Source organism: Thermothelomyces heterothallicus (assembly GCF_042370625.1).
Source record: "Thermothelomyces heterothallicus CBS 202.75 unplaced genomic scaffold P884_scaffold_1, whole genome shotgun sequence".
NCBI lineage: Eukaryota > Fungi > Ascomycota > Sordariomycetes > Sordariales > Chaetomiaceae > Thermothelomyces > Thermothelomyces heterothallicus.
The window spans coordinates 1,019,374-1,042,049 of NW_027192562.1; the positions used below are offsets into that span (position 1 = coordinate 1,019,374).

The window sequence follows — 22,676 nt, forward strand, 5'->3', positions numbered from 1 at the left end:
GCTACTGGGGCGCCAACGGATTTGGAGCTGAAACGGCCTGGGGCGTTGGTACGGAAAACGGGGCAATACGGAATGGGGCTGGCGATTGGATTGTACGTGTACTTGTAAGTGGGAGAAACATGGATTCACTGTACATGTACTTTGCAGGCTGTGATCAGAAACATGGACAACAAATCGTTGAGTTACCCCTATCCGTGCTCTGTGCTGTCAATCTGCGTGTGTGGCCTTGGGTTGTAAGGGGTGTGTCGACCTACCAAAAAGTGCGGATTAATTACTTTTTTTCCTCCGTATACCACCACCTCATTTCCACCTTCCAAGTGAGCTGCCGACCTTTACCTACCTCACCATCCTGCGCCGCTTAGTCGACTCCTGTAGGTACTGTACCACATAACTTCATATATTACCACACTACTACCACGCTACTGTCTTTGCTTACGGTAGTTCGTACGAAGTAGGTCGGGTTGTGAAGCACTATCGGTATGTACATACAGGGATGAGCTATGGCGTTTCAGGGTAACACGCGCAGGAGCTCAGTGCAAGCGCAAGATATGCAAGCAGACGAACGCTATGATGGGGGCCAAGAGGTCAAAGCCGGTTTGAGGGTTGTAGCAGGACTGGCTGGGACTTGACATCCCGGATTCGACTTTGATGTTCCTAGATTAAGAAAGCCAGGAACCAAATGCGGGAAGGTAGAACACCACTTAAAAGTACTTGGACAGACCCTGGGCGCAGTCGGTTAATGTTAGGAATCATATACTTCTACCCATACCTGCACGGACTACCTAGGTTGTGTATGTATGTGTGTGTGTACATACACAGATAAACACCCGGGAACACTCAGGTCCAAAACACATCAACCGCTTGATTCTCGTCCAGACCAAAGCGATTCGCGTGTATGACAAGCAGAGAAATCTGTTGCACCTTCACAATTCTCTTCGTATTCTCTTGGACACGCTTTCTCACAAGGAGCCCCGAAGACCATCGCAATTACGCTCCAGGGGTGGCCGAGGCTCTGACTCACCACTTCGCACCGACGTCACGACAGTATCAGGAGAAGAAGAAGGATAGGGGAACACGAAGGAGAAGACTCTGGCGGAAGAAAGACGGCAACATCCCACAAGAATAGGCAACGGAAACGGATGTCGCACCACCGCCTTTTCGAATCCCTCGCGCCCTTCTCTCCTAATCTCTCCCATTTGCTCTTTTCTTCTTTTTCTCTCACTACTTATATTTTCATGCCGTTATCCTCGAGACATGGTGCAGAATGGACTTTCGGCTGACGATTAAGTATAGGGAAGCCGCGCTCAGGAAGGAGATGGAAGCCATCCTGGAGCGGGTCCCGGCGACGCCGGGGAAGGAGCCAGGGACGGGAAATATCCAAGGAATTGGGGCCGAGAGGACGGTCGAGCGTGTGGAAGTCGAGGCAGGAACGATGGAATGTGAGTCAATTTTGTTTCTTGATTTGTCACTTAGCTTCTCTTCCTTCTTTCCCTGTGATTTTCTTGTCTGCAAGTCCCGACCGGCCCTGTGAGCGACACGAGTGCTAACAGTGGTAGTGTCCCATGTCTCGACGAGGTTCCCGGGCCCGACAACGCCCAGGGATTTTGTGACGCTGATCATGATGCCGAAGGAGGGGAAGGAGGAGGATGGCAAACCGAGAGCGCCAAGACAGCTCATGCTCGTCTCGCGGCCGTGTGAGCACCCAGACTGCCCGCCGAGAAGTGGGTTCATCCGCGGAACGTACGAGTCGGTCGAAGTGACCCGCGAGGTGCCCGTTGAGGAACCGCTGCGCTGCTCAATTCTTTCCCCTTTTTTGCCCTTCTGTGTATGTATATCCATGCACACGCATGTGTGTATGTACATGCCTGGTTCAAGATTCAGCTCCTCTCACGTTGGCCCTCTCAACATCGACAAACACACCCGCAAACTTCCCTGTGTGAACCATCACCATCATCACCACCACACAGGCTCAACGTCACACAAGAAACGGCTACCTGGGTTGGAGGGTGAAAAAAAATAGAAGAAGGGTAATACGAGGAAAAAAACAACCTCCACAACTCTGATCTCCAGTGCTGATTTGGACGAGCTGGGAATCGAACCCAGGACCTTTCGCATACGGTGAGATAGTATGCTAAGCGAACGCTCTACCAACTGAGCCACACGCCCCACCGCCGTGAGATGAGATCGGACGAGCTGCGAGTCAGTTCCAGCGCGGGGACCTTTGTTCGCCGTAATCTCGGTTCCTCTCTTTTGGACCGTTATCTTTTTTTTGTCAAGGAATGAGCGAGGGTGTTGCGCTTGTGGGAAGGGCGCGGTCGCCGCAGCCGGGTCGGCGTTGGCCGTTGGGAAATGTCATACCATGCGGGAAAGTCGGGCGTGGCCGTGGGCGACGAGTGAGTGGGCGACTTCCAACAGGCGGAGAACCCAGAGCTTGGTCGAGGTTCTGGTACATACATACGTACGAGACGTCTCCGTTATTGTCGGGGAGCCACGGCGAGCGCAAATGCGAAGAATGGACGGGATTCAACGGAAAAGCTGATCCGGGCGAGGTTTCCTTACAGTTTCCTTATAGCTAGTCTAGTGAACGGCTCCTCACTTCAGACCCCAGTGCTTCCGTCTAGCGGAAATTGCCATAACAACTCACTGGCTTCTCCAGGGCAATGCCCGCCGATACCTGCAAGAAATAAAGCTGTTTCACCGCTGTCCAGGGCACAACACCATCTCCTTTTCCTTCCCGCTAAAGCTGTCCCGCCTCTGTACACTCTCCTCCCGCCTCTTTCTGTGCACGGGACCATGGTTCTCCTAAACTGCAACATGGGAATCAATGCCTCGAGCTCCGAAGCCCACTTCCCCCTTACTTGCCGGCAGTTCCACCCACCACAACCGGCGCCGGTTCCTTCTTCCATCTTCCTCCGCTCCCATCAACAATCACCGGGCGTTCTTCTTTCTTCCTTTGGCCGTCGCTCGTTGCAGACGGTAGTGCGGGAGCGGCTGTATCAGATTTCAACTGCACCAGCAGCGTCTCGGTCGACGTACGAGGAGACTGTTCCTGCAATGACGACTTTGGCGCCTTGCCACCAGCTCCTCTCTTTGAGCTAGAGCCTGTCCCCCCCCCGCCCCGACTCCCACCACCACCACCACCAGCCAATCGCTGGTATGGCCGAGGACCACCATCGTCCGATCCCTCCGGCGAGACGCCTTCCACCACCAGCCGCGCCGACAGCTTCCTGCTGGCCCCTGCCTTGCACCCCTCAAGGGCCGTCACGGCCGCGCCCGCGAGTTCCTCTGTGCTGAACGTGATGTACGCGATGCCCCGCGCCTTGCCGTCCTTGTTAAGTGGCAGCTCCACCTTCTTAACCTGGCCTGGCGTTGCGCCAATTCCAGCATTCTGAACGAGCAGATCCGTGACCACGGCCGGTGAAAGACCGTTCCGCTCCAACCCGCGGATGAGGATTTTGCGCTTTTCTACGAAAACGGCTGGTCGCCCACCATTGCTGCTGTTGTTATTGCTATTGTTGTTGATGTGATTGGCGGTCATGTCTCCCTGCAGCGGCGAGTGGGTTGGGACTAGAGGCCATTCGTAAGCCATCGCAGATAAGTGGCCGCAGCCGCTCCCGGTCATGTGGACAAAGCCGGCATAGCCGGGCACAGCCGTAGTAGAGGCGGTTCCTGCGGGATAGTACATTCTAAGGTCGTTGTACTGGTGCTGAGTAATGTGGGCAGCGGTGCCCGTCGGGCCTGGCACCGTCTGGTATGCCGTGATCGGCGGCGTGATGGGAGCTTGCGCAACGAATCCATGGCTAGAGGCTGCTACGACTTGATATGCTCCGGAAATGGATGGCATAACGATTGCGTGAGGAGCGGGCTGGTACCTCCCGCTATCACCCGTGTATGAAGACGACGTGACATAACTCCACTGGGAATCTGGCACGCTGAACGCCGGACTGTTTCTCCCCTGGAATCCCAAATGCGGGCTTCCCAGCACTGCACCTGCGCCCTGAGGAAGCGGCTCGGCGGAATCAGAGGCGTGGCTTTCGGGTTCGTTGTAAACTCTTCCCTCGTCTCCGCGCAAGATCCTTGCTGCATGGTAGTCCGTTGGCGTGAGCTTGACGACAGTACTCTGGTTCAGGTTCCGGCCATCCGCTTGGAGGGCGCGGTAGTCGAGCGTGTTGCCATCGAGGAACTCTGTTATAGAGAGTATCAGAATCAGTCAAGTTTAACCCTCCCGAGTCCACCTTACTGAACGCGTTTTCAAAGTTGGCTCGCCCTTTCACCCTAACGAAACCGGAGGTAGGAGGGTATACCTCAGCATGATCCACCTCGCAGGCTTGGGATGCAAACGCCTTTAGCTCTCTCCATGTCGTCCGGTGTGCGAGCTGCCCAAGGCAAGTCAGTCTTGCACATGAAGCGCGGAGTGGGCCGAACGGCGAACGCGTACATTCGCGACCAGAATGTAGTACAGTCCTGTCTCGGATCCCGGTCTCACCGTGAAAGGCTCCAAGCCTCGGCTATGATGCTGCTTACGATGCATACTGGGGCGTCGTCCGATCACTGTACGGGTGGCGGATGGATATGAGGGCACTAAAACAGCTGTCTCTATCACAAACCCACGACTGGGGGCACGGCGCTGCTATTGTCTTCGGCCTGCAGTGGGTGGCGGCGTGCTGCCCTCTGAGTGCCGCAGAGTCTCACGAGGTATCGGGTACTGAAGGTGATAACAAGCCATCCAAAACAAGGCTGGGGCTCCCAACCGGTTTCGTCTGCAGGGGTGATTCCGACTCTCGGGATGCGAAAGTCAAGGGTGTGGTGCGTCTGATGCTCGCCCGAAAGTTCGCAGATATATACCGGCGGACAGGAAAGATGGTGGACTACTGTTTCTTCAGTTGAAGAGAAGATTCCCATCTAGCAGGACAATAGAAAGACGATATCGCCACCGGCAGGCCTGTCCGGTTATTGAGCTGGCAGCAGCCTAGGACCCGAGCTGACAAAAGAGCTCTGGGAGCTACTTGACAATTAGTTGGACGATCCCCATTCTTTAAAAAGCCAACTGCCCGACTCGGACAGCTCACTCTGCGAAAAAAAAAAAAAAAAAAAGGTTTAGACCCGTGAACCACGTCCATTTCCAGGGATACCAACAGCGAGTGAGGGCAAGGTTTTTTTTTTTTTTTTTTTTTTTTTTTTTTGGGAGGGTTGTCCGCCATGAACGACCTGTCACACCTCTTTCCGAGCCAAGTTCACCAATCCTAAGACAGGCAACCGATTCTGGTAGAGCCGACCAGCCTCGATCGTAATCGTGGCAGCTCAAGCTGTGCAATGACGGGCCATACCGAGGTCGGCGCGCATTGAGCGGCACGAGAGATAGTTGGTTGAACATCTGACATGGTGGTGCAGGCAATGCCCTGAACAGGACAGATCCCGGCCCGAGATTGTGCTTCTGTCATCCGCGAAGCTCGCAAAGCCGAACCTCTCCAACCAAAGAAAAGAGGTGGCGTCAATATCTCCCCGCCTGGCCCCCCTGTCAGTCCAATCAGCCGGGTCGGCTTCGTCGCGGATCCAAGCAGGAACCAGGATGCTGCTACCAACAGGTTGTGCAGGCTTCAACGAGGTTTGTTTGTCTGGAGCGACTCGGCGAACGCAGCATGTAGTTGGCGATAACCAACACTCAGGGTTGTGTGATGGGCTCGAAGGGACGCAAGCAGGCATTAGCATGTCAAACAGCCCTGCTGAGGCTTGCGCAAGCGCCGCGGAGGACACTTTGAGCGGGTGAGGTGGTGAGGTTGGGTTGGCGTTCCCAGGACCCTGCTGTGAATGCCACAGCCCGCTGGTCTCCTCAACCCCTTCTTGGGCCGTCGCCAGGCGCGCGCTATCACGGAGTAGTTACGCCCGTGCTCAAGGCGCCCTGAGTAGGCGGTTTGGAGAATTAACTAATAAGACATCCACACCAAGCGAACGTCCTGCGAGGTTCCGAAACATATTATCTCGAGACACAGGTCTGAGTGCTTGCCTGGCTGGCAGACTTGATGATGCCTGGAAGGGTATCCGTCCTCGTGTTCGCTCAAACAAGCTGAGTTCTGCGGATGCGGTCTGACCTCCCATCCTAGTAGAACTGACGGAGAAACTTGTGAAATCTTGTAGTCTCGTCATTTCTGGGGACGAATGGGAAGTGAGAATATGGGGAAGCGTGCTTGTCAGCTGAAGGCTTTGGCCCCTGCCTGATACTGTCGAAGTCCCTCTGAGACGACCAATCGGTGTAATGGATCTACAAAGATCGGAGAGGGCCTTTCGGAAGCGGTGACGTTGGGGCCTGAACTGACCCTCTGTCCCCGAAAGGGAATCGAAGGGAATAAGCAACAAGGCCCCAAGCCGTCTGGGGGGTTCTGCACCCATTTTCCGTTTGATCAAATGACCCAAACGTCCACGAATGGTGCTAATTTTTTTGATGCTTAAGCTAATCCTGAAGGGAGCAGGCCTGCACATGTCGACTACCATCGCCGATTGATGGTCCACTAAAGCAAAAGTCGACAAGGGACCGGAACGCGCTACTCGATAGCTTTGTGCGGAGGAATGCCGGAATACGCCCGGCTCCGCTGGTTCGGCGACGTCGCCCTGGCCCGGAGTTCAGAGAGCGTTAACGCCAGCCGGGCACAATGAGCGGACTGGACGACTACGACTGCCTACCGTTTGTAGACAAACGTATCCTCGAGTTCGCTGTAGTCGCCATCTCCTCCCAGGTCCGGGACCTCAGGTCTCGCGTCAGGTGCAGGGACCAGGTTGAGGGGCGACTCTTCACGGACAGAGCCGCCGCCCGCCAACGGGCCTTGCCCAGACAACTCGTGGTCGCCCCACGGAGGCGGGATCTGGTCTTCATCTCCAAGGGATGCAAGCACGTAGTTATGGGTGTCCGAGAAGAAAACCGACGGAGGGCTTGACTCGTTCGATCCAAGCCACAAGGCACGCTGCTTGCCACCCGCCTTACCGCCAGGCAAGTGCCGAGCAAAATCGAGGGAACGGGGCCCTTCCGAAAGAGGATCCCAGACGAAGACCAGACCATTGTACTGATCGCCCTCGCATCTGATCTGCAGGGTCTCTGGAATTTGTGGGTGCCAGGAGAGGCTGGCTACATTTCCGTGAAATAAGAGCACTGCGCGGAGCTCGGCAGCTTGCACGTCCCAGATCCAGACGGTGCTGGGGGAGTCATCGAGCCGCGTGGCGACGAGAGTCGAGGAAGAATCAAATGAAATCCAGGTGCAGCCAGACACTGGCTCTGAATTATCCCTCAGGGCTGGCGCTGGAGAGATGCCCTGCGTCGTCCTCAGGAAAGTGTGGATGACAAGTCCCGCGTGCGAGACGGCAATCTGCTCTTGCCAGACCTGCAAGACATGATTAGCAAAGTAGTCATAGTGAAGTGGCGTTATCTACATACTTGGAGGGTTTCTTTGGGCATGAGAGTTTTCGGGTGACGGAGCCGCATTGTCTCGGTGACGGAGGCCATGTTGAGCAGGCAGACGGACCTACTGAAGTCGCCGACGGCAAGGTATCGGGCGTCTGCAGAAAACTCCATCGACCTTACCCCAGCCCCGAGGGCGTAATCTCGGTCTTCCGGAAGCGGATTGGCAGGCCCCGTCCATGACTTGAAGATGTGCCCGTCAGAAGTGTAGAACAGGATCTTGTGGCCATGCGCGGGCGAGTCCCAGATTACCAGCCATCGTCCGTCTGGGCTCCAAGCCAGCGCCTGGGCATCGACGGTGTCGGGCGCCCAGGACCTTTGTAATTCCCTGGTCGGGTAGCTGTGTATGCTCACCATGTCTCTACCCGAGGACCTTGTCAGCAGCGCAAGGTGACGTGTCTCGGGTCGAAAGGAGAAACAGTTGGAGGCAGACGACGAAGAGAAGACTTTGGGATTGCCGATCTCGGTCGTCTTGGATGAGGCAAGGTCGAAGACGCAGAATTTGAGGCCGAACGGGGATACCACACACATCTCGGCGTCTGAGGCGCCGAAACCGACGTATGCCGGCTTCGTGCCAGGGATGGCATGATTCCGGACGGTGGCACTAAAGCTGTCGTCCAACGCCGACACGACTCGGATTCGCTCGGCGTCGGCAACAAGCAGAAGGCGAGATGAGGGCGACCACTGGAAGCTCAAGACGGGACCCACGAAGTCGTGGCCCAGCTTGACCACGTTGACCACGCCTAGTCCGGCAACGGCTCGGACATTGACAACGGACGCGAAGACCGTCGCGATGTAATTGCCATCTGGGCTTGGTAGGGAGTGAACCGAAGCTGTTGACTGTCAGAGCCCTGGACTCTTGTTTGCCTCAATTATATATAGAATGGCCTGGAGAACTCACACTTGACCGGGTGTGAAAAGTGCATTGTGAAACTTGGTCGGTCGTAGCTTCGACAATGATCGGAGGAACAATTACGGCCGAGCGAGAGACGAAGGTCGACGGCTACGGCAGCAATCAAACCACTAGTACTCCCGGATGGAGAAGCCGGAAAGATTGGGACGGCTCTGCCGTTGCTGCCTATTCTGCTCCAACTCGTGCCTTCCGAGTGTTACAATGTCAAGATTGCCAGATACGGCCTGTGCGCCCGCGGTGCAGAACAAAATCACTGCAGCGACGAACAACAACAACCTTGCCAAAAGAGCTTGCGCAGCAGTTACTACCTCCGTACTGGCTTGTGAAATGAGGGTCAGAGTGCCTGCCTGCCCAGCCAATGCCTGCCGCTGCCGCTCCCCAAGCGCCTAAGGTATAGGTCCGTACACATGAGCAGGTCCACCAGTGCCAAGGAGAGAGAGCTTGGACCCTCTGGGGGGGTCTCGCCGCCCTCCGAACCGTTGAGCAGCACCGGGGCCCACTTGCTCGCCCGAGTCCCGCCTTTTGCTGCCCCGCGGAGACTCCCGCCCCCGCGCTGAGTCACGCTTGCCATCCCGCCGGCGCCTGCTCGCCCCATCTCCGGCAAATCAACAGGAGAGCATCCTCCAACGAGAGGGCGTTATGTCACCAGGGCCCGAGGGCCGAGTTGATAACAGAGCATAGCACTGCCTCTTCCCGTTCATTCCCACGACATGCGCCGGCACTCCGATCAGGCCCAGATTCACCAGCAACAAAAAACTTGTTACGACGGCTGAAGTGGCGAAGTCGGACGATGGCAGCGACTGTGCGCTCCGTCACTCGCGGGCTCCGGTCCGGCGTGGTGCGGCCGACCACGAGAAGTCGAGGGGCTTCGCTGCAACCGAAACGTCTCGCATCCGGAGCCGCTGCGGTTCACGCACACGAACCGTCGCCGCCGCCAAGCTCTCACATGCCAGCAACCGGGGCGCCGGCTTCTTTAGACAGCCAGGATCTTAATGGCTCCGCGCAGTCCCCCGTGCATCTGGCACGCCCGCGTAGGGACCGCATCCGGGATGCCAAGCCTTTCTCCGAGTTCCTGACCGACTCCTTCCATCGACAGCACGACTACCTGCGCATCTCGGTCACGGAGCGGTGTAACCTACGCTGCCTGTACTGTATGCCCGAGGAGGGCGTGCCTCTCTCACCCTCGCGGGAGCTCCTGACGACGCCCGAGATCGTCATGCTCTCTTCCCTCTTCGTCTCGCAGGGGGTGACCAAGATCCGGCTCACGGGCGGCGAGCCAACGGTGCGGCGGGATATCGTGCCCCTGATGCGGCAGATCGGAGCGCTGCGCGCCCACGGACTGCGGGAGTTGTGCCTGACCACCAACGGACTCTCACTGCACCGTAAGCTCGAGCCCATGGTCGAGGCAGGCCTGACGGGCGTCAACCTCTCTCTCGACACGCTGGATCCCTGGCAGTTCCAGCTGATGACGCGGCGAGCGGGGTTCAGCGCGGTGCAGAAAACCATGGACCGCATCTTCGAGCTGAAGCGCGCGGGGGCGGACATCAAGTTCAAGATCAACTGCGTCGTCATGCGCGGGCTCAACGACCGCGAGATCCTCCCCTTTGTAGAACTGACGCGCGAGAGGGACGTCGAGGTGCGCTTTATCGAGTACATGCCTTTTGACGGCAACAAGTGGAGCGAGGGCAAGATGTTCAGCTACCAGGAGATGCTGGACCTGATCAGGACCCGATACCCGGACCTGCGGAGGGTTAAGGGCCACAGGAACGACACGAGCAAGACATTCGAAGTGCCCGGCTTCACGGGCAGAATTGGCTTCATCACTAGCATGACTCACAACTTTTGCGGGACATGCAACAGGCTTCGGATCACCAGCGATGGGAACCTCAAGGTGTGTCTGTTTGGCAATGCCGAAGTCTCGCTGCGAGATATCATACGAAGAGTGAACAAGGGCGAGCCCATTGACGAGACGGCCTTCAAAGCGCTGGAGCAGGCGGCCTTGGAGAGGATAGAGAGCCCCCCAAGCCCCGCCTCTCAGCCGCTGGTGGTACCTAATTCGGATGAGCTCCTCAACGTCATCGGCATGGCCGTCAAGAGGAAGAAGGAGAAGCATGCCGGGATCGGGGAGCTGGAGCACATGAAAAACCGACCGATGATACTGATTGGTGGGTGACTTTGTCTTTTTTTTTTTTTTTTTTTTTTTTTTTTTTTTTTTTTTGGGTTTCCTTTCATCTTCCTGTCGAGCATTGGGCGGAGTTGGGGGCATATCATGGCATCTCATGGTCGGGGGCATCTCGCAAACATCTGGATAAGGCATGTACGGTCAGACTAGCGCTAAGTAGAAACTGTAGATCCCCCAACGTCACGCCCGGGCCGCACCCAGAATCGTCTGTCGTGGCATCATGCCGGCTTGCCGTCTAGGCCTCTACCCTCAAAGCACCTACCTGGCTTCCTGATCCCTCTCTTCACCACGAACAGCGCGACCACCGCTCACCAACACCGCTTCTTTTCGAACTCTACACGCCGCAACAACAGCAACAACAGCAACAACAACAAAAGCAAAAACAATAATGACAACGACGTCGGCGAGAAGAACGACAACGCCGCAGGCCCCGCCCCCAGGCTAACGCACGTCACCGCCTCGGGCTCTGCACACATGGTCTCCATCTCGGAGAAGACCCCGACCAAGCGCACCGCCCAGGCCAAGTGCGCCGTGCGCTTCTCCTCGCCCCTGCCGCTCGCCCTGATCCGGGACAACCAGATCAAGAAGGGCGACGTGCTGGGGGCGGCGCGCATCGCGGGCATCATGGCCGCCAAGCGCACGCCCGACCTGATCCCGCTCTGCCACCCCATCGCGCTGACGCACGCCGAGGTCGAGCTCGCGCCGTCGCCGCCGCCGCCGCCGCAACCGGCGCAACCGGCGAGCTCGGGGGCGGGGGATACTGATGATGATGGTAGTAGGAGGGTGCTCGAGATCACGGCGACCGTCTCATGCGACGGCAAGACCGGGGTCGAGATGGAGGCTCTCACGGCGGCCAGCGCGGCGGCGCTGACGGTGTACGATATGTGCAAGGCGGTGGATAAGGGGATGGTGATTGAGGGGTTGAGGGTGGTGCTCAAAGAGGGGGGCAGGAGCGGGCGCTGGGTCGAAGGAGACGGGAGCCGTGGTTAGAGGGTACACACACACTCGTCCTATTTGTATTGTTTGATGGGAGTTGGGAGGGAAAAGCATTGTATCGTATGTACAGTACCAGTTGTGTTCATTTGCAGGAAAGAAAAGGGCGCCTTCCTAAACGACTTGGCTGTCTGTAGTGACTATGTGACAACAATCGATTCACAACAGGTTGTGTGCACTTTTTACACGAGAGTACGCCGTACTTTCTCTCTCACTTGGATGCCTCCACTCCATGCTCTGCCCTCGCAGGCGGAATGTTACTTACTCTCAAGAGGAGCAGGGATAACCTTAGCCCCGTCCGGCGAGGTGCCTGACAAGACTGTGTCAACAACCCCTGAACTGCAACAACTTGAGTAAGTCCCAGTTCATTCTTTTTGCACACTCACTATCAAACCCCCAACTCTCAGGAGGAGTGTAGAGTAAGTGCATCAACTCTCGAAAACAACCGACAATCGGACGTCGCCCACGCTCTCATTCCTGCTACACGGAGACGAGGGGCTCGAACGCCGCGCCCGTCCGGGTCCCCCTTGTTGCCATGACGTAACGGGAACCAAGGGGGCGCGCCGACGACCGACAAGAAGGCGCTGCTTGCTGCTTGCTGCAATTGTGGGGAGGATCCGCTCGCCCATCTCACCGATGTTCCTCCACCATCGCACGCGACCCCGTCGTTGAACGCGCGCCGAGTCTGTGGTGTAGTGTATGTTGTACAAGAGACGAACACAAGTCTTCTGCTTCGGCTGAAATGCACGCAGTTTGTAGGTGTCTTATGTAAGTAAGATAGGGATGTTCGTACGGGTGCGAAACAGTTCCATTAGTTACCGCAGAGAGGCCAAAGCATCCGATGCTCGGTTTGCCGCATTCCCCCGCCTTTCTCCTTCCTAACCCTCCCCCCTTTCCCCCTCCGTTGTCTTTGAGCCGCCACCACCCTCCGCAAACAACGCCGCATTGGGCCGTTTGCCCGTCTGGACGGATTACTGTGGACAGGATACACAGTACGCCGTACTGTGTAGTGTACACTACCGATTATGGATGACAACTTAACCAAAACGGGCGGCGCAGAACGAGGCTTGACGGAGAAATGCTCTTACCCAAACCTGTCCAGCCCTCGCCAATCAGGACTCGACGATAACCTTTTTCTCTCATCTGGCCAATCACACTCCGACAATTTCTCCTCCGTCAGGCCACTACAAGGGTAGCCATGGACCGGTGGAGAATCCAACCTCATGCAGTGTAACGTCTTGGCAGAGAAGGAAAGCGAAACCTACCTCTTCTGTCCCATTTGCCCCCATCAGCGCGTAGTTACCCTGTGCCCGTTCGCCTTGCTCGCGCGTTGTGTGTGTCGCTAAAATGCGCTCGCTCACATGCTTGAATTTCCCACGTCCGCTCCGCTCCGCTCCGTATTCGAGTCGAGTGTGGTGTGGCGGTGAGGGTGCAAAAATGAATGGCTCACAACGTTATGCGGTCGGAGAAACCGACCGTCTTACTCGGCTTGGTCAAAGGCTGAGGTGGTTGGTGGATGTCCTTGCTCCGTAGTGTCAGACTCAGGGCTTTGAAGTCCGACGGAGGCTCTCGAGGAAGGGCAGGACCTGGTGGATCCCAAGCTGATCAAACCCCCCCCTTCCCAAATTTCTCATTGCGTATTCCGAACACGGCTCCGTACTCGAGACAATCAAGACAAGATGCCAATATGCACATATGCACACTTTAGGAGAGTACCAAGCAGGACTTTTGGCGGCTCCCGCGGCACATCAGGTTGAATCTGGAGCATGCAGTGTAACGGTAATGTTAATATGACGGAGACCGACCAGATTAACTAACGTATCTCATACCCTTTTCGGCCACATACCCTCTTCGGCCACTCAATTCGCCAGCAAAAAATACGACAAACAGCAGGACATAACTCAACCAATTCTAACTCTAAAAGTACCAAATCAATTGTATTCGAACCAGAGCAATCCAGAGATACCAATTATCCTATTTATTATCCTCCCCTGACCCTATATTACCCTCAAAGGCTACCCCCTCTTTAAGCCCCTATGATATAGCGTAGAAGGTTTCGAGGTCTAGATATCGGTCTTCGTCCTGGCGGTACGGCGACGGCTCGGGGGTATTCTTCTTATCGGCGATTGTGATCGTGATGTCGAGAGGAGTCGAAAAGTGGTGTTTGGAAGAAAATTAAGAAAGTTGGGTTGCTCTGGTAGATGTTCTAATTTGATGAAATTTGCTGGAAATGAGCCTGGCCGAATTAGGTATGTGGCTGAGCAGGGTATGGATGACGTTAATTCGTAATGTCGTAGTATACGGATTAAGTGAAGAACCTCTCTCTCACAGAAAGCTAGCGGACAAAGATCATCGATATTCTTATACAGATCATTCATCTATCGGGGTATTGTAGTAACAGAAATCCGAGCGGCTGTCGCTGTCGCCGGGGACGAGAGCGAGGGCGCGGAAGCTGGATGATCCCTCACGAACACCACAGCTACCTTCTCCTGATTGAGCCCGTGATCCGGTGAAACCTTTTCTTGAAGCTGTCCGGCGGCTTGTCAGCTCCGTGTCGGGCCCAGGGTGAAGTCTTCCGACCGTTCCCAAGCGAATTGAGAGACCAAAGGGCTAAGGCTGGCTCCAGGGCCAAAAATATCACCCAGGCGGACAGATTCGAGTGAGTATCGAGGCCACTCCTCGTCGACCCCGGGCCCGGGCCAAAACACCAGTGGTACACCAAGGCGGTAGATGTCGGTTGAGGACCGTCAAGGAAGCCACGCGAGAAGCAGCATTCATCCCATCTCAGTCGAGGCGCCGAGGGAGGACACGGCGGTCCAATGTTCCGAATCAAGTTCCAGGGCGCGGCCTGCTCTTAGTCATCCCCAAGGGCTCACATCACAAGGCAGCACGAGTTCTGCTTCTTGGCAGACTTGTAGAACATCTTGCTCTGCGCGCTCAGGTCGGAGCTCTTGGCTACGAGGTCATCCAATTTCTCACCACGTTGCAGGACCTGTGAACGATTAGCGCGCCAGGCGTACTCGAAAAGCAGATTAGCCTCCGCCGCGAAATACGTACGCTGTCGATGGCCTTGTGCAACACGATCTTGGTCTCATCCAGCTCCTGCTGAATCTTGGCGATGCTGCTCGCTTGGTTGGCATCCTGGTAGTTGTTCAAGTAATCCTGCACGGCGGGGAACGAGACATCGCCGTCGTTTCGGGCGGCCTTGACCGTGTCGAGCGGGACCTCGGACAGGAACTGGTCCATGAGCTTGGAGAGAACGCTGTGGGCGGCAATGTGGGGATAGTCCTTGGTGATTATGACCCCCGCGACGCCTTCGGATCGGGAATAGCAGTGGACAACGTAGTCTGGGGCAATCGTGAGCGCGGCGGCACATGAATGTCTGGGCGACGCATCTGGGACGCACCCTGCTCCTCGACGCTCTGTCTCTGACCCGGCCCGGTCCGCTCGGCCACCGTCTTGCTGATCATGGTCATGAAGTTTCCATATTCATTTCTGGTGAAGCGCGAGAAGTCGCTGAGCTCGAACGCGGCGCACAGCTGCACCGCCGGCTTCCTGGTGTTGTCGAGAACCTGGTGCCGTGTTAGCCGTCAAGCTCCCTCACGGTCAGGTCGCGTGGAAAACGTACGCCGACGTAATAAAGCTTCATCGTGTCGGTGGTGTGCTGGCCTGTCTCGTCGGGACTCGCGAACCCGGGCTGGTGGGATATACGGCGTACGGTCCAGGCGGTGTGAGTGGATCGCCTGCAGCAAGGGCACCGAGGTGAGAGGTAACGGAGTCGGCGAGGAACTTCGGCAGCGCTCGGGGATGTGGGGCGAGCCTGGGCCGGGGTTGGAAACCAGTTCGGGTTTGGCCCTCGGATTACGAATACTTATATCGCTCTTTGTCGGACGACGGACCTCGTGTCGAAGGTATTAGAAGGCAGTGCAGGGTCAACTTCATGCGAATGATATTGCTGGTTCGCCGTAAGTTGTCGAGAATTGAGGTTATGTTGCCACGTTCTGGAACTTGGAAGTCGGCGACGTCCAACAGTCAGGTGCGACCCCCAGGTCTCCGGCTGCCTCGGCCAAAAGCTTTGCCGCTACCGACCATTGGGCCACTTCGAGGCGGCCAATTTCAAGCTCCACTTGGGCTTCAAACGGCTTGTCCGGCCCTGTGGGGCCTCTCGGTCACCCAAATCAATGCTTGCAGTTAAGCAGTTGAGATATAACTAATTTAGAACAACCAGCGTGCGACAAGCGACGCGAGGCAAACCAAGGCGAGAAAGACACCGGCAGTTGCATATTCCTACCGACCCGCTACCTGCAAGTCGTCACTGGTACGGAGTAAGCATCCGTAGCCGAGGGATAGAGAGGCTCATCACATGGATCCCCTTATAACCGCGTCACTTTTCTTGGAACTGTCTCTGGTGCGGCGATATGAACTTGTCTTTCTCTGTCTCGAACCCTTGGCATCAAAATCGCTTCGCTTTTTGTGCGCTCTTAAATACTTGACCGAGTCAGCGTTCGCACTCTTTCTACGCAGTATATCCTGTCGCAGGGGTCAGGGTCCATGCGCCTGCGGGACGTTTCTGGGTCTAAACGTGATGGATGCCATGCACAGTGTCGGTCTCGATATTCCCAGCACGGAGGGAACGTGCAAACAATCATCCTGGCATCATGGATTTTGGTCACCGTTGCGATCCCCGACAATTGTTTCAATCATTTGCTTCTCGCGGACAGCTAGTATTGTGTATGTACGAACGACATTGTGACGAGACACGTGCCCCAGCATTTGCGCTTCTCGGTTTGATTGCACGGCTCTCCGCTCTTAGTGTACGGATTACGGAGTAGTTGGGACCTGGCCGAGGAGCATGAGCACTTGCCGTTCCCGAACATGAACAGGGGCAGGGTTTCACCAAGTGGACGTTCCTTCTCCCACCCACAAGCTTCCCGACGGCGGGTTCCACTGCGACTCTCTGCCCAGCCCGCGGAGAGATCTCCATGGCACTTCGGATCCAAGCATCCTTACAATGGACCCTTTCCCATTCGGCGCTCCCGCCCCACCCGTAATAAGAAAAGATAACGCCCTCGACTAGTCGCCCTCGTCTCCGTGTCCAGCCACCGTGCCCTTTCGCTGCCATTCGACGACGATTCTGAACTGTTCGTACTTTCCTCTGACTTGTCCAAGGCGAGGACTGACTTGGCTTGTTCGTCTCATCCAGCTTGGTTGACACAACTCTATACCCGTCACCAACCGAGCAAGCGTCGGTGTGCATCTTGCATGCGCTGCTGCTACCTCGCGGCATCAATATACCGTGCCCGATCTGCTGTTCCCGACCGGGACCCTTTCGCCACTCCTCCTATTCGTCCCAGTTCTCTGGCCGTCGATATATTGCCCTACTCCAACATATCTATATAAGGCATCCCAAAGGAGACATTTTAGCCCCTTGCGTCGCTCACCGTGGTTTTACTCGGTGTGGAAATCGAGCTCAATCGTCTGGGCGTGGGTGTTTGCTGACCCCCACTATCTTATCACTTGCACCACATCGCCGCGTACCACCAGCTCGGGAATCAGCCGCGCGATCGCGATTTCCCCATGGCGACGGATTTCATAATGCCGCGCCTTCCAGGAGAGCAGCAGACTCCTTACTACGCCGCTGCTTACCCGCAGCGCCCCCAATACCACCCCCAACAGCAGGTTCCATCTCAACCTCCTGCTATCGCGACTGCTTACCCCACGTCCACCCAGCTCAACTCTCCACTCTCACCGCTCGGGACACCGGGAAACATCTCACCGACATCATCCAAGAACCATCTCACCCGCCAAATCCGGCCTCTGTATGTCCCCGCGGTGCTACGCCCGACCGAGTTCCCATCCAAGGAGCCGCCCGCTCCTCCACAGCCCGAGGACGACAATGGCACGACCGAGGAATTCCTGCGTCCAAGTAGCAGCAGCTTCATGAGCCTCGGCGGTCTGAGCGCGTTCGGCCGGCTGAGTAGGCGGTCCACGGGCGACAGCGCGAAATTCGTTGACAGCGATTGGGATCTCGGTCAGTTCCCAGTTCCTACAGGCCCGCCCACTCGGGAGCACTGGAAGGTATGTTTCTCCCCGCGTGATGCCGGCGCCACTCCGTCTTTCTTTCCATCGTGCACCCATGCTGACATGACGCGCTCCCGCAGCCCGACCACGAGTCCACCATTTGCGATCACGCGACCTGCAAGCGCCACTTCAGCTACTTCACGCGGCGCCATCACTGCCGCAAGTGTGGCAACATCTTTTGTGACCAGCACAGCGCCTACGAGATCCCCCTCGACCAGGACGCCAACTTCAACCCGCGCGGCACGCCAAGCCGGGCGTGCGGCCACTGTTACACGCAGTTCAAGGAGTGGCGACGCTTGGCGACGAGCAAGCCGCCGAGGCGCGAATCGACCGGGGGCATTCGCCAGTGCCAGACCGACACTCCGTCGACCCCCGTCGCGGCGTCACCTACCGGTGGCGGCATCGGCAGCCTGCCGCTTCACACGCCCGATGCGGCCCACAGCGTGCCGAGGGATTGGAACTGGAGCACCTTTTAACGTCGGTTGCCGGTGAAGGACCTTTGATACCAGGCACAACACTAATGATTCAACGCCCAACGATGGCAACGGCGCTTTCGAAAGACGGGCTGCCACAGCGCGCGAACAAGGAGAGATCTGTGGGCAGTCTTCTTTTGCGCAATGACAGAACTGGCAGACGCCATGATGAAGACAGGCGGGACAGACAGGCTTAGACGGCTACAGCATAGAGTCGGAGGAGTTCTTTTCTTATTACTTTTTTTTTTATCTTTCCCCAAGATTTGGAGAAACCGCATTTGCGCAACCAGGGAGCTCCTTGGTTATAATCACATATTGACGCTGAGAAGGGGCGTGGCAATTTTTCATTCTTCAGAAAATTTCAACACTCTTGGGGAGCGATGATTCGGAGGCGCGTGGAGGATATACCCTTGCGGTAAGAGGGAGGGGAGGGGATTTGAGAAGGGGGGTGGTTGAGAGGTTGATTTGTCTTGGGCCGTCTGACAAGCCTCTGCATTTCTCACAGCTTTCGTCTCTTGGTTTCGCTCGGGGCATTGCATGGATGCATCTGCGCATTGGCGTTCTGCTGTTTTTCTTTTCAGTTTAGAGGCGTTAAGGGGTCCACTATTCTCTGGTAGTTCATCATGTTGGAGGTGGTGTTGGGTCTCAGGACGAAGTAGGGCCGGAACGTGAGCGGAGGGCTGGCCAGTGGAGATGATCTGCTGATGAGCTTGACATGACAGATTGCTAACGTTTGGTGTCGGCCTTGATTGTCCAGTCATCTGTCGCCGCTGTTATCTAGCTCAACATTGATTGGATCCAGCAGAGAATTTGCTAATGTCGTTTCGCGGTAATAAACAGCGGAAGTACGGAGGTAGCTCTCTGATTCACACTGCTCTTTTTGACCGATTAATGAATGTACATATGCTCCGTACCCGAGTCCCGACTTGGCGCGCTTGCAGGGAGCAGAGAACAAGACTGGAGAACTATGATCATACGCCACCGATCATATCGTCGGAGGCAAGCTGCGCAGCCGGCATATGGTCATCATCCAAAACGATACGGGGTAGAGCTGCTTTGTTGTGAGTCTAAGTACCGAAGCCATGGCAGTAAACAATCTGTCATACTTCCCTAGCTCACATTATGTGCCATTTCTTAAGCATTTCATATTAGCATATCGTTGTAGGTACCGACTTGCCCTTTCCTTTTCCCCTTTTAGCCCGTCCTACCCGATTAGCCCAATCTGATGACAAGAGACAAAATATGTAAGACTAACGCAATGCAAATGCACCTTCACCCGAGCCCCTGACGCTGTACTCCCCCCTTTTTGCTTCACTTCATTGAAAACCATGTAACAACCGCTGATGACCATTTCCCATAGGTCCCTCCCATCTGCAACCCAACACAGTGCGTCTACCGCGCAGAGATATATGGGTGTGCATCAACAGTATAAAATATCTTCGTAACTGGCTCATGACTTCGTCATGAATCATCAAGTCGGCGGGCCGACCGCCCTTAGATTATGCGCCTCGTCGGCCGTCTTACCGAGTGTGTCCGAGCCCAAGGGTTGATTGCTTCCTCGGACGTTTCCCGCCATGGGCCCGCCATAGGCCCACCGTGGGTGGTGTATGGCGTTCACACACGAAGGACCATGGCGACAAATGCATCCTCGCTCGGACGGAGGCAGCTGTGTCATTCCCTTGGCCGTTGCCGTGCGTGTCACCGTCCACCGTTACTTCCGGCTGCGCAGCACCCGACCGTTGGCCTTCTTGGTTCCGGAAACGACTGCCTCTTCGTTGCTCTCGCCGTACACCTCGCGCTCAACATTCTTTGCGGCCTCCCAACCGGCCTTTTCGGCAAGCTGAACATTGTTGCTCAGGCGGCGAGCAGCGACACCCGCATTGCCACCCCGCGTGCTAGGCTGGCTGGCGTTGCTACGACGAATGTAGCTCTCGATGAAGAAAGAAACGAAGAGGTAAGTCAGCGGAGCGAGGTAGAACACATTGAGCCACACCGCAAAGGTCTCGCCGCTCGACGTGATGCAGCGCACCGACTGGCGTGCGTAGGTGCCCTTGACAGTGTCGAGCACGCCGCCGGTGGCGGCAACCGTGGAACCATTGGCGGCGGCGGAGGCGGCGGAGGCGGGGGCGTCGGTCTGAGAGCCCGTGATCACCGGGACGGTATAGCTGATGAAGGAGTGAATCATGGCGCAGGAAGCACCGACCAGGAACTGAGTGATTTGCATCGTCGTCAGGCTGCGCTTGACGAAGACGGGTACACGAATGTTGAAAGCAGTCACGGTGTAGTACGTATACTATGCGGTATCCGGTTAGTTTGACACTCTCGTTCCAAAGCTCACAAGGAGCGGCAGGGCAAGCTTACCATCAGGGCGTGGATGAACGAGTTGAAGAAGACGAAGATCCAGATAGGCACCGCCATGTATCGGATGCCCGCCCACATGCACATCATGGCGCCGGCATGGTGGTACGTCTGCAGGGTCGAGCTGAGCTTGCCCTTGGCGAGGATGATGAGCGTGTCGAAGACCTCATAGAACTTGCTGAGGTAGAACAACCAGCCATAGAAGGCGAGGCCCTCGTTCCACATGCGCCCGGCGGAGAACCGGCTCGGGACGCCATCTTCATTCAGCACCGCCTCGGGCGAGAAGGTCTGCCAGGAATTGGCGTCGTCGTTGAAGAAAGCGGCGTTGCCAAGGCCGGCCGCTCCGTTGACCCGGCACAGCGAATCGACGAAACCCGAGACTCCCTGCGGACCGAGGGGGCTGATGACGCTCCGCCTTAAGGTACCCAGCATCCCCCACCATGTCCAAGCAGAGTAGACGGCCAGGAAGACATTGTGGGCGATGACGAACCACCGGAAGGCGAGAGTCTTGCTGATGGCCCAGGGCTTCTTGCCGGTGGACTTGTTGTAGGCGTTGAGCGCCTTGGCGGTGACAGCATATACAGCGGCGATGGTGATGGGAACCTTAGGGTCGAGGAAGGCGTGGTAGACGTGGTCTGGGATGTCGACTGGTGGGGCGAAGGAGGTGCTGCCGGCCGGAGGCGGGGGCACGAAGCCACAGTTGGGGTTGGGAGGAAACCGGAAGAGGGATGCCTGTGGCAGCGATACCGTGACTGATTCGAAGGCCATCTTTGCGGCTTCTGGGCTGACGATCAACACAATTGCGAGCTGCCGAGGAGATTTCCAAGAGAAAAATGGCGTGGTGGCCGGGCCACTGTTTCGTTTATGTGAGGAAAAAGAAAGTTCCCAACGCTTTTCCCGCCAAGTATGCACGTCACACACCGGCGCTAGAGTTGTGGATTTGCTTCCTGCATTCGCTAGGATCAGAGAAGGAGAGACAGACAGCGCATGTGAAGATGGAGAGACGAGGATGAGAACAAAGCCGGGATCCCAATGACAGGACTAATAAGAGAAAGTTGGGGGAGGGGAGCAACCACACATGCAGTTCCTAGGACGAGGCGAAAATTGTACGCCGCCCAAAAAAATTTGGATTGTTTACGCGGGTCATCTTTTACCTTCCCATTGAGGCGCTTCTTCGCGCCCCTCCCTCCCTTCCTCGCGCGCTCCGTTCAGTTTCGGCTGGCTCGGATACAACAATCAATTAGCGTGGGCCTTGCAGGAAAACTGCAACATGATGATTCTCCATCAACAGCATATCCCAGGGATGCGGCGAATCTGGCCTTCGGGGGAGGGAAAAAATAACAAACACTCCCCACTGGCCGAGGCAAGGCGCAGGCCTGTCTCGGCAGTCCGCGGGCGCCGTGATGCTCAGCACCACCAGTTGAGCCAAACGGATTGGCAGCCGCCAAAGTAGTTAACCCGGATAAGCCGTGCACTATGCAGTTGTAGTGTATAATGTGTGATCTCTTCTCGGTCTTCTTGTTTTGGGTTATGGGGATCAAGGGAGTTGTGGGGCGCGCCGGGCATCCGGCTCGCCCGAGTCTTCCTCAATGCGGTCAGCGGGCCGGCGTGAGGCACTTGGACAACGCGAAGATAAACTGCTCTCTTGGATGCGGCGCGTTCGCGACTGTCACATGCTTCGTTGCCGAAAGTTAAAATGGTCATGAACCCGCGAATCCATGGCAATTGCCTCCTGGCCGTCGTCCAAAAGCTCCATCCCAAGTCGATCTGCCGAGGCAGGGACAAGGCTAGGACGTCGCTCCCATTGGACAATTGAATTCAACAAAAAAGGGCAAGGCCCCACTCCTCCCCAACAGCCCACAACAAGCTCTCCGCTTCCCCGGGACTTGATATGTCTTGGCGATTTCTGGAAAACTGTTCGCTATTCGCCTTGCTAGGCTCGCGATCGCGATATTCACTGGTGGGGCTTTTTTCAGTTCGCAGAACCTTAGTGTGAACAAACATTTTTCACTCAGAGCTAGTCGGCCCCCAACGCTTTGGGCTTGCATGTGATGGGTATCCAGAATCGGGGACGCCACTAGAACAGGTTTTTTCGCAGAATGAATGGTCCAGTGGTCCAGTGGTTAAGCTCCTCAGCTGTCCTTTGAACCTCGAATCACCACCAAGTTACGGAGTAGTACCGTATGTAGGGTACGCTACACCTGCGAAAGGCAGTAATGTGGATTCGAA

The 22,676-nt window shown here is 56.3% G+C and overlaps 6 protein-coding genes and 1 non-coding gene across 7 annotated transcripts; 2 read left to right on the forward strand and 5 right to left on the reverse strand.

Moving 5' to 3' along the window:
- Window positions 1–2,078: 2,078 nt before the first annotated feature.
- On the reverse strand, window positions 2,079–2,166 carry P884DRAFT_t17. The gene has a single exon. It is a non-coding gene; the product is annotated as a tRNA-Ala (tRNA).
- Window positions 2,167–2,676: 510 nt separating this feature from the next.
- Window positions 2,677–4,531, reverse strand: P884DRAFT_234023 (uncharacterized protein; the record flags this gene model as incomplete). Its single annotated transcript, XM_069439901.1, has 3 exons — window positions 2,677–4,183; window positions 4,275–4,376; window positions 4,439–4,531. The coding sequence occupies 3 exons, from the start codon at window positions 4,529–4,531 to the stop codon at window positions 2,855–2,857; spliced, it is 1,524 nt and encodes a 507-aa protein (XP_069301601.1). The 3' UTR covers window positions 2,677–2,854.
- A 1,875-nt stretch (window positions 4,532–6,406) lies between these two features.
- On the reverse strand, window positions 6,407–8,646 carry P884DRAFT_234025 (uncharacterized protein). The gene is made up of 3 exons (XM_069439902.1): window positions 8,349–8,646; window positions 7,424–8,280; window positions 6,407–7,370 (listed from the first exon to the last, which is right to left on the reverse strand). The coding sequence occupies exons 1-3, from the start codon at window positions 8,371–8,373 to the stop codon at window positions 6,675–6,677; spliced, it is 1,578 nt and encodes a 525-aa protein (XP_069301602.1). The 5' UTR covers window positions 8,374–8,646; the 3' UTR covers window positions 6,407–6,674.
- A 504-nt stretch (window positions 8,647–9,150) lies between these two features.
- P884DRAFT_190575 (uncharacterized protein) lies at window positions 9,151–11,532 on the forward strand (the record flags this gene model as incomplete). The annotated part of the gene is made up of 2 exons (XM_069437522.1): window positions 9,151–10,525; window positions 10,703–11,532. The coding sequence occupies 2 exons, from the start codon at window positions 9,151–9,153 to the stop codon at window positions 11,530–11,532; spliced, it is 2,205 nt and encodes a 734-aa protein (XP_069301603.1).
- A 2,613-nt stretch (window positions 11,533–14,145) lies between these two features.
- On the reverse strand, window positions 14,146–15,624 carry P884DRAFT_234031 (Longin-like domain-containing protein). Its single transcript, XM_069439903.1, has 4 exons — window positions 15,164–15,624; window positions 14,942–15,107; window positions 14,593–14,882; window positions 14,146–14,527 (listed from the first exon to the last, which is right to left on the reverse strand). The coding sequence occupies exons 1-4, from the start codon at window positions 15,182–15,184 to the stop codon at window positions 14,408–14,410; spliced, it is 597 nt and encodes a 198-aa protein (XP_069301604.1). The 5' UTR covers window positions 15,185–15,624; the 3' UTR covers window positions 14,146–14,407.
- Window positions 15,625–17,130: 1,506 nt separating this feature from the next.
- On the forward strand, window positions 17,131–18,092 carry P884DRAFT_295740 (uncharacterized protein; the record flags this gene model as incomplete). Its single annotated transcript, XM_069444352.1, has 2 exons — window positions 17,131–17,613; window positions 17,697–18,092. 2 exons carry the CDS (start codon window positions 17,131–17,133, stop codon window positions 18,090–18,092), a joined length of 879 nt encoding a protein of 292 aa, XP_069301605.1.
- Window positions 18,093–19,800: 1,708 nt separating this feature from the next.
- On the reverse strand, window positions 19,801–21,215 carry P884DRAFT_273938 (fatty acid elongase-like protein; the record flags this gene model as incomplete). Its single annotated transcript, XM_069442656.1, has 2 exons — window positions 19,801–20,382; window positions 20,451–21,215. 2 exons carry the CDS (start codon window positions 21,213–21,215, stop codon window positions 19,801–19,803), a joined length of 1,347 nt encoding a protein of 448 aa, XP_069301606.1.
- Between the last annotated feature and the right edge of the window lie 1,461 nt (window positions 21,216–22,676).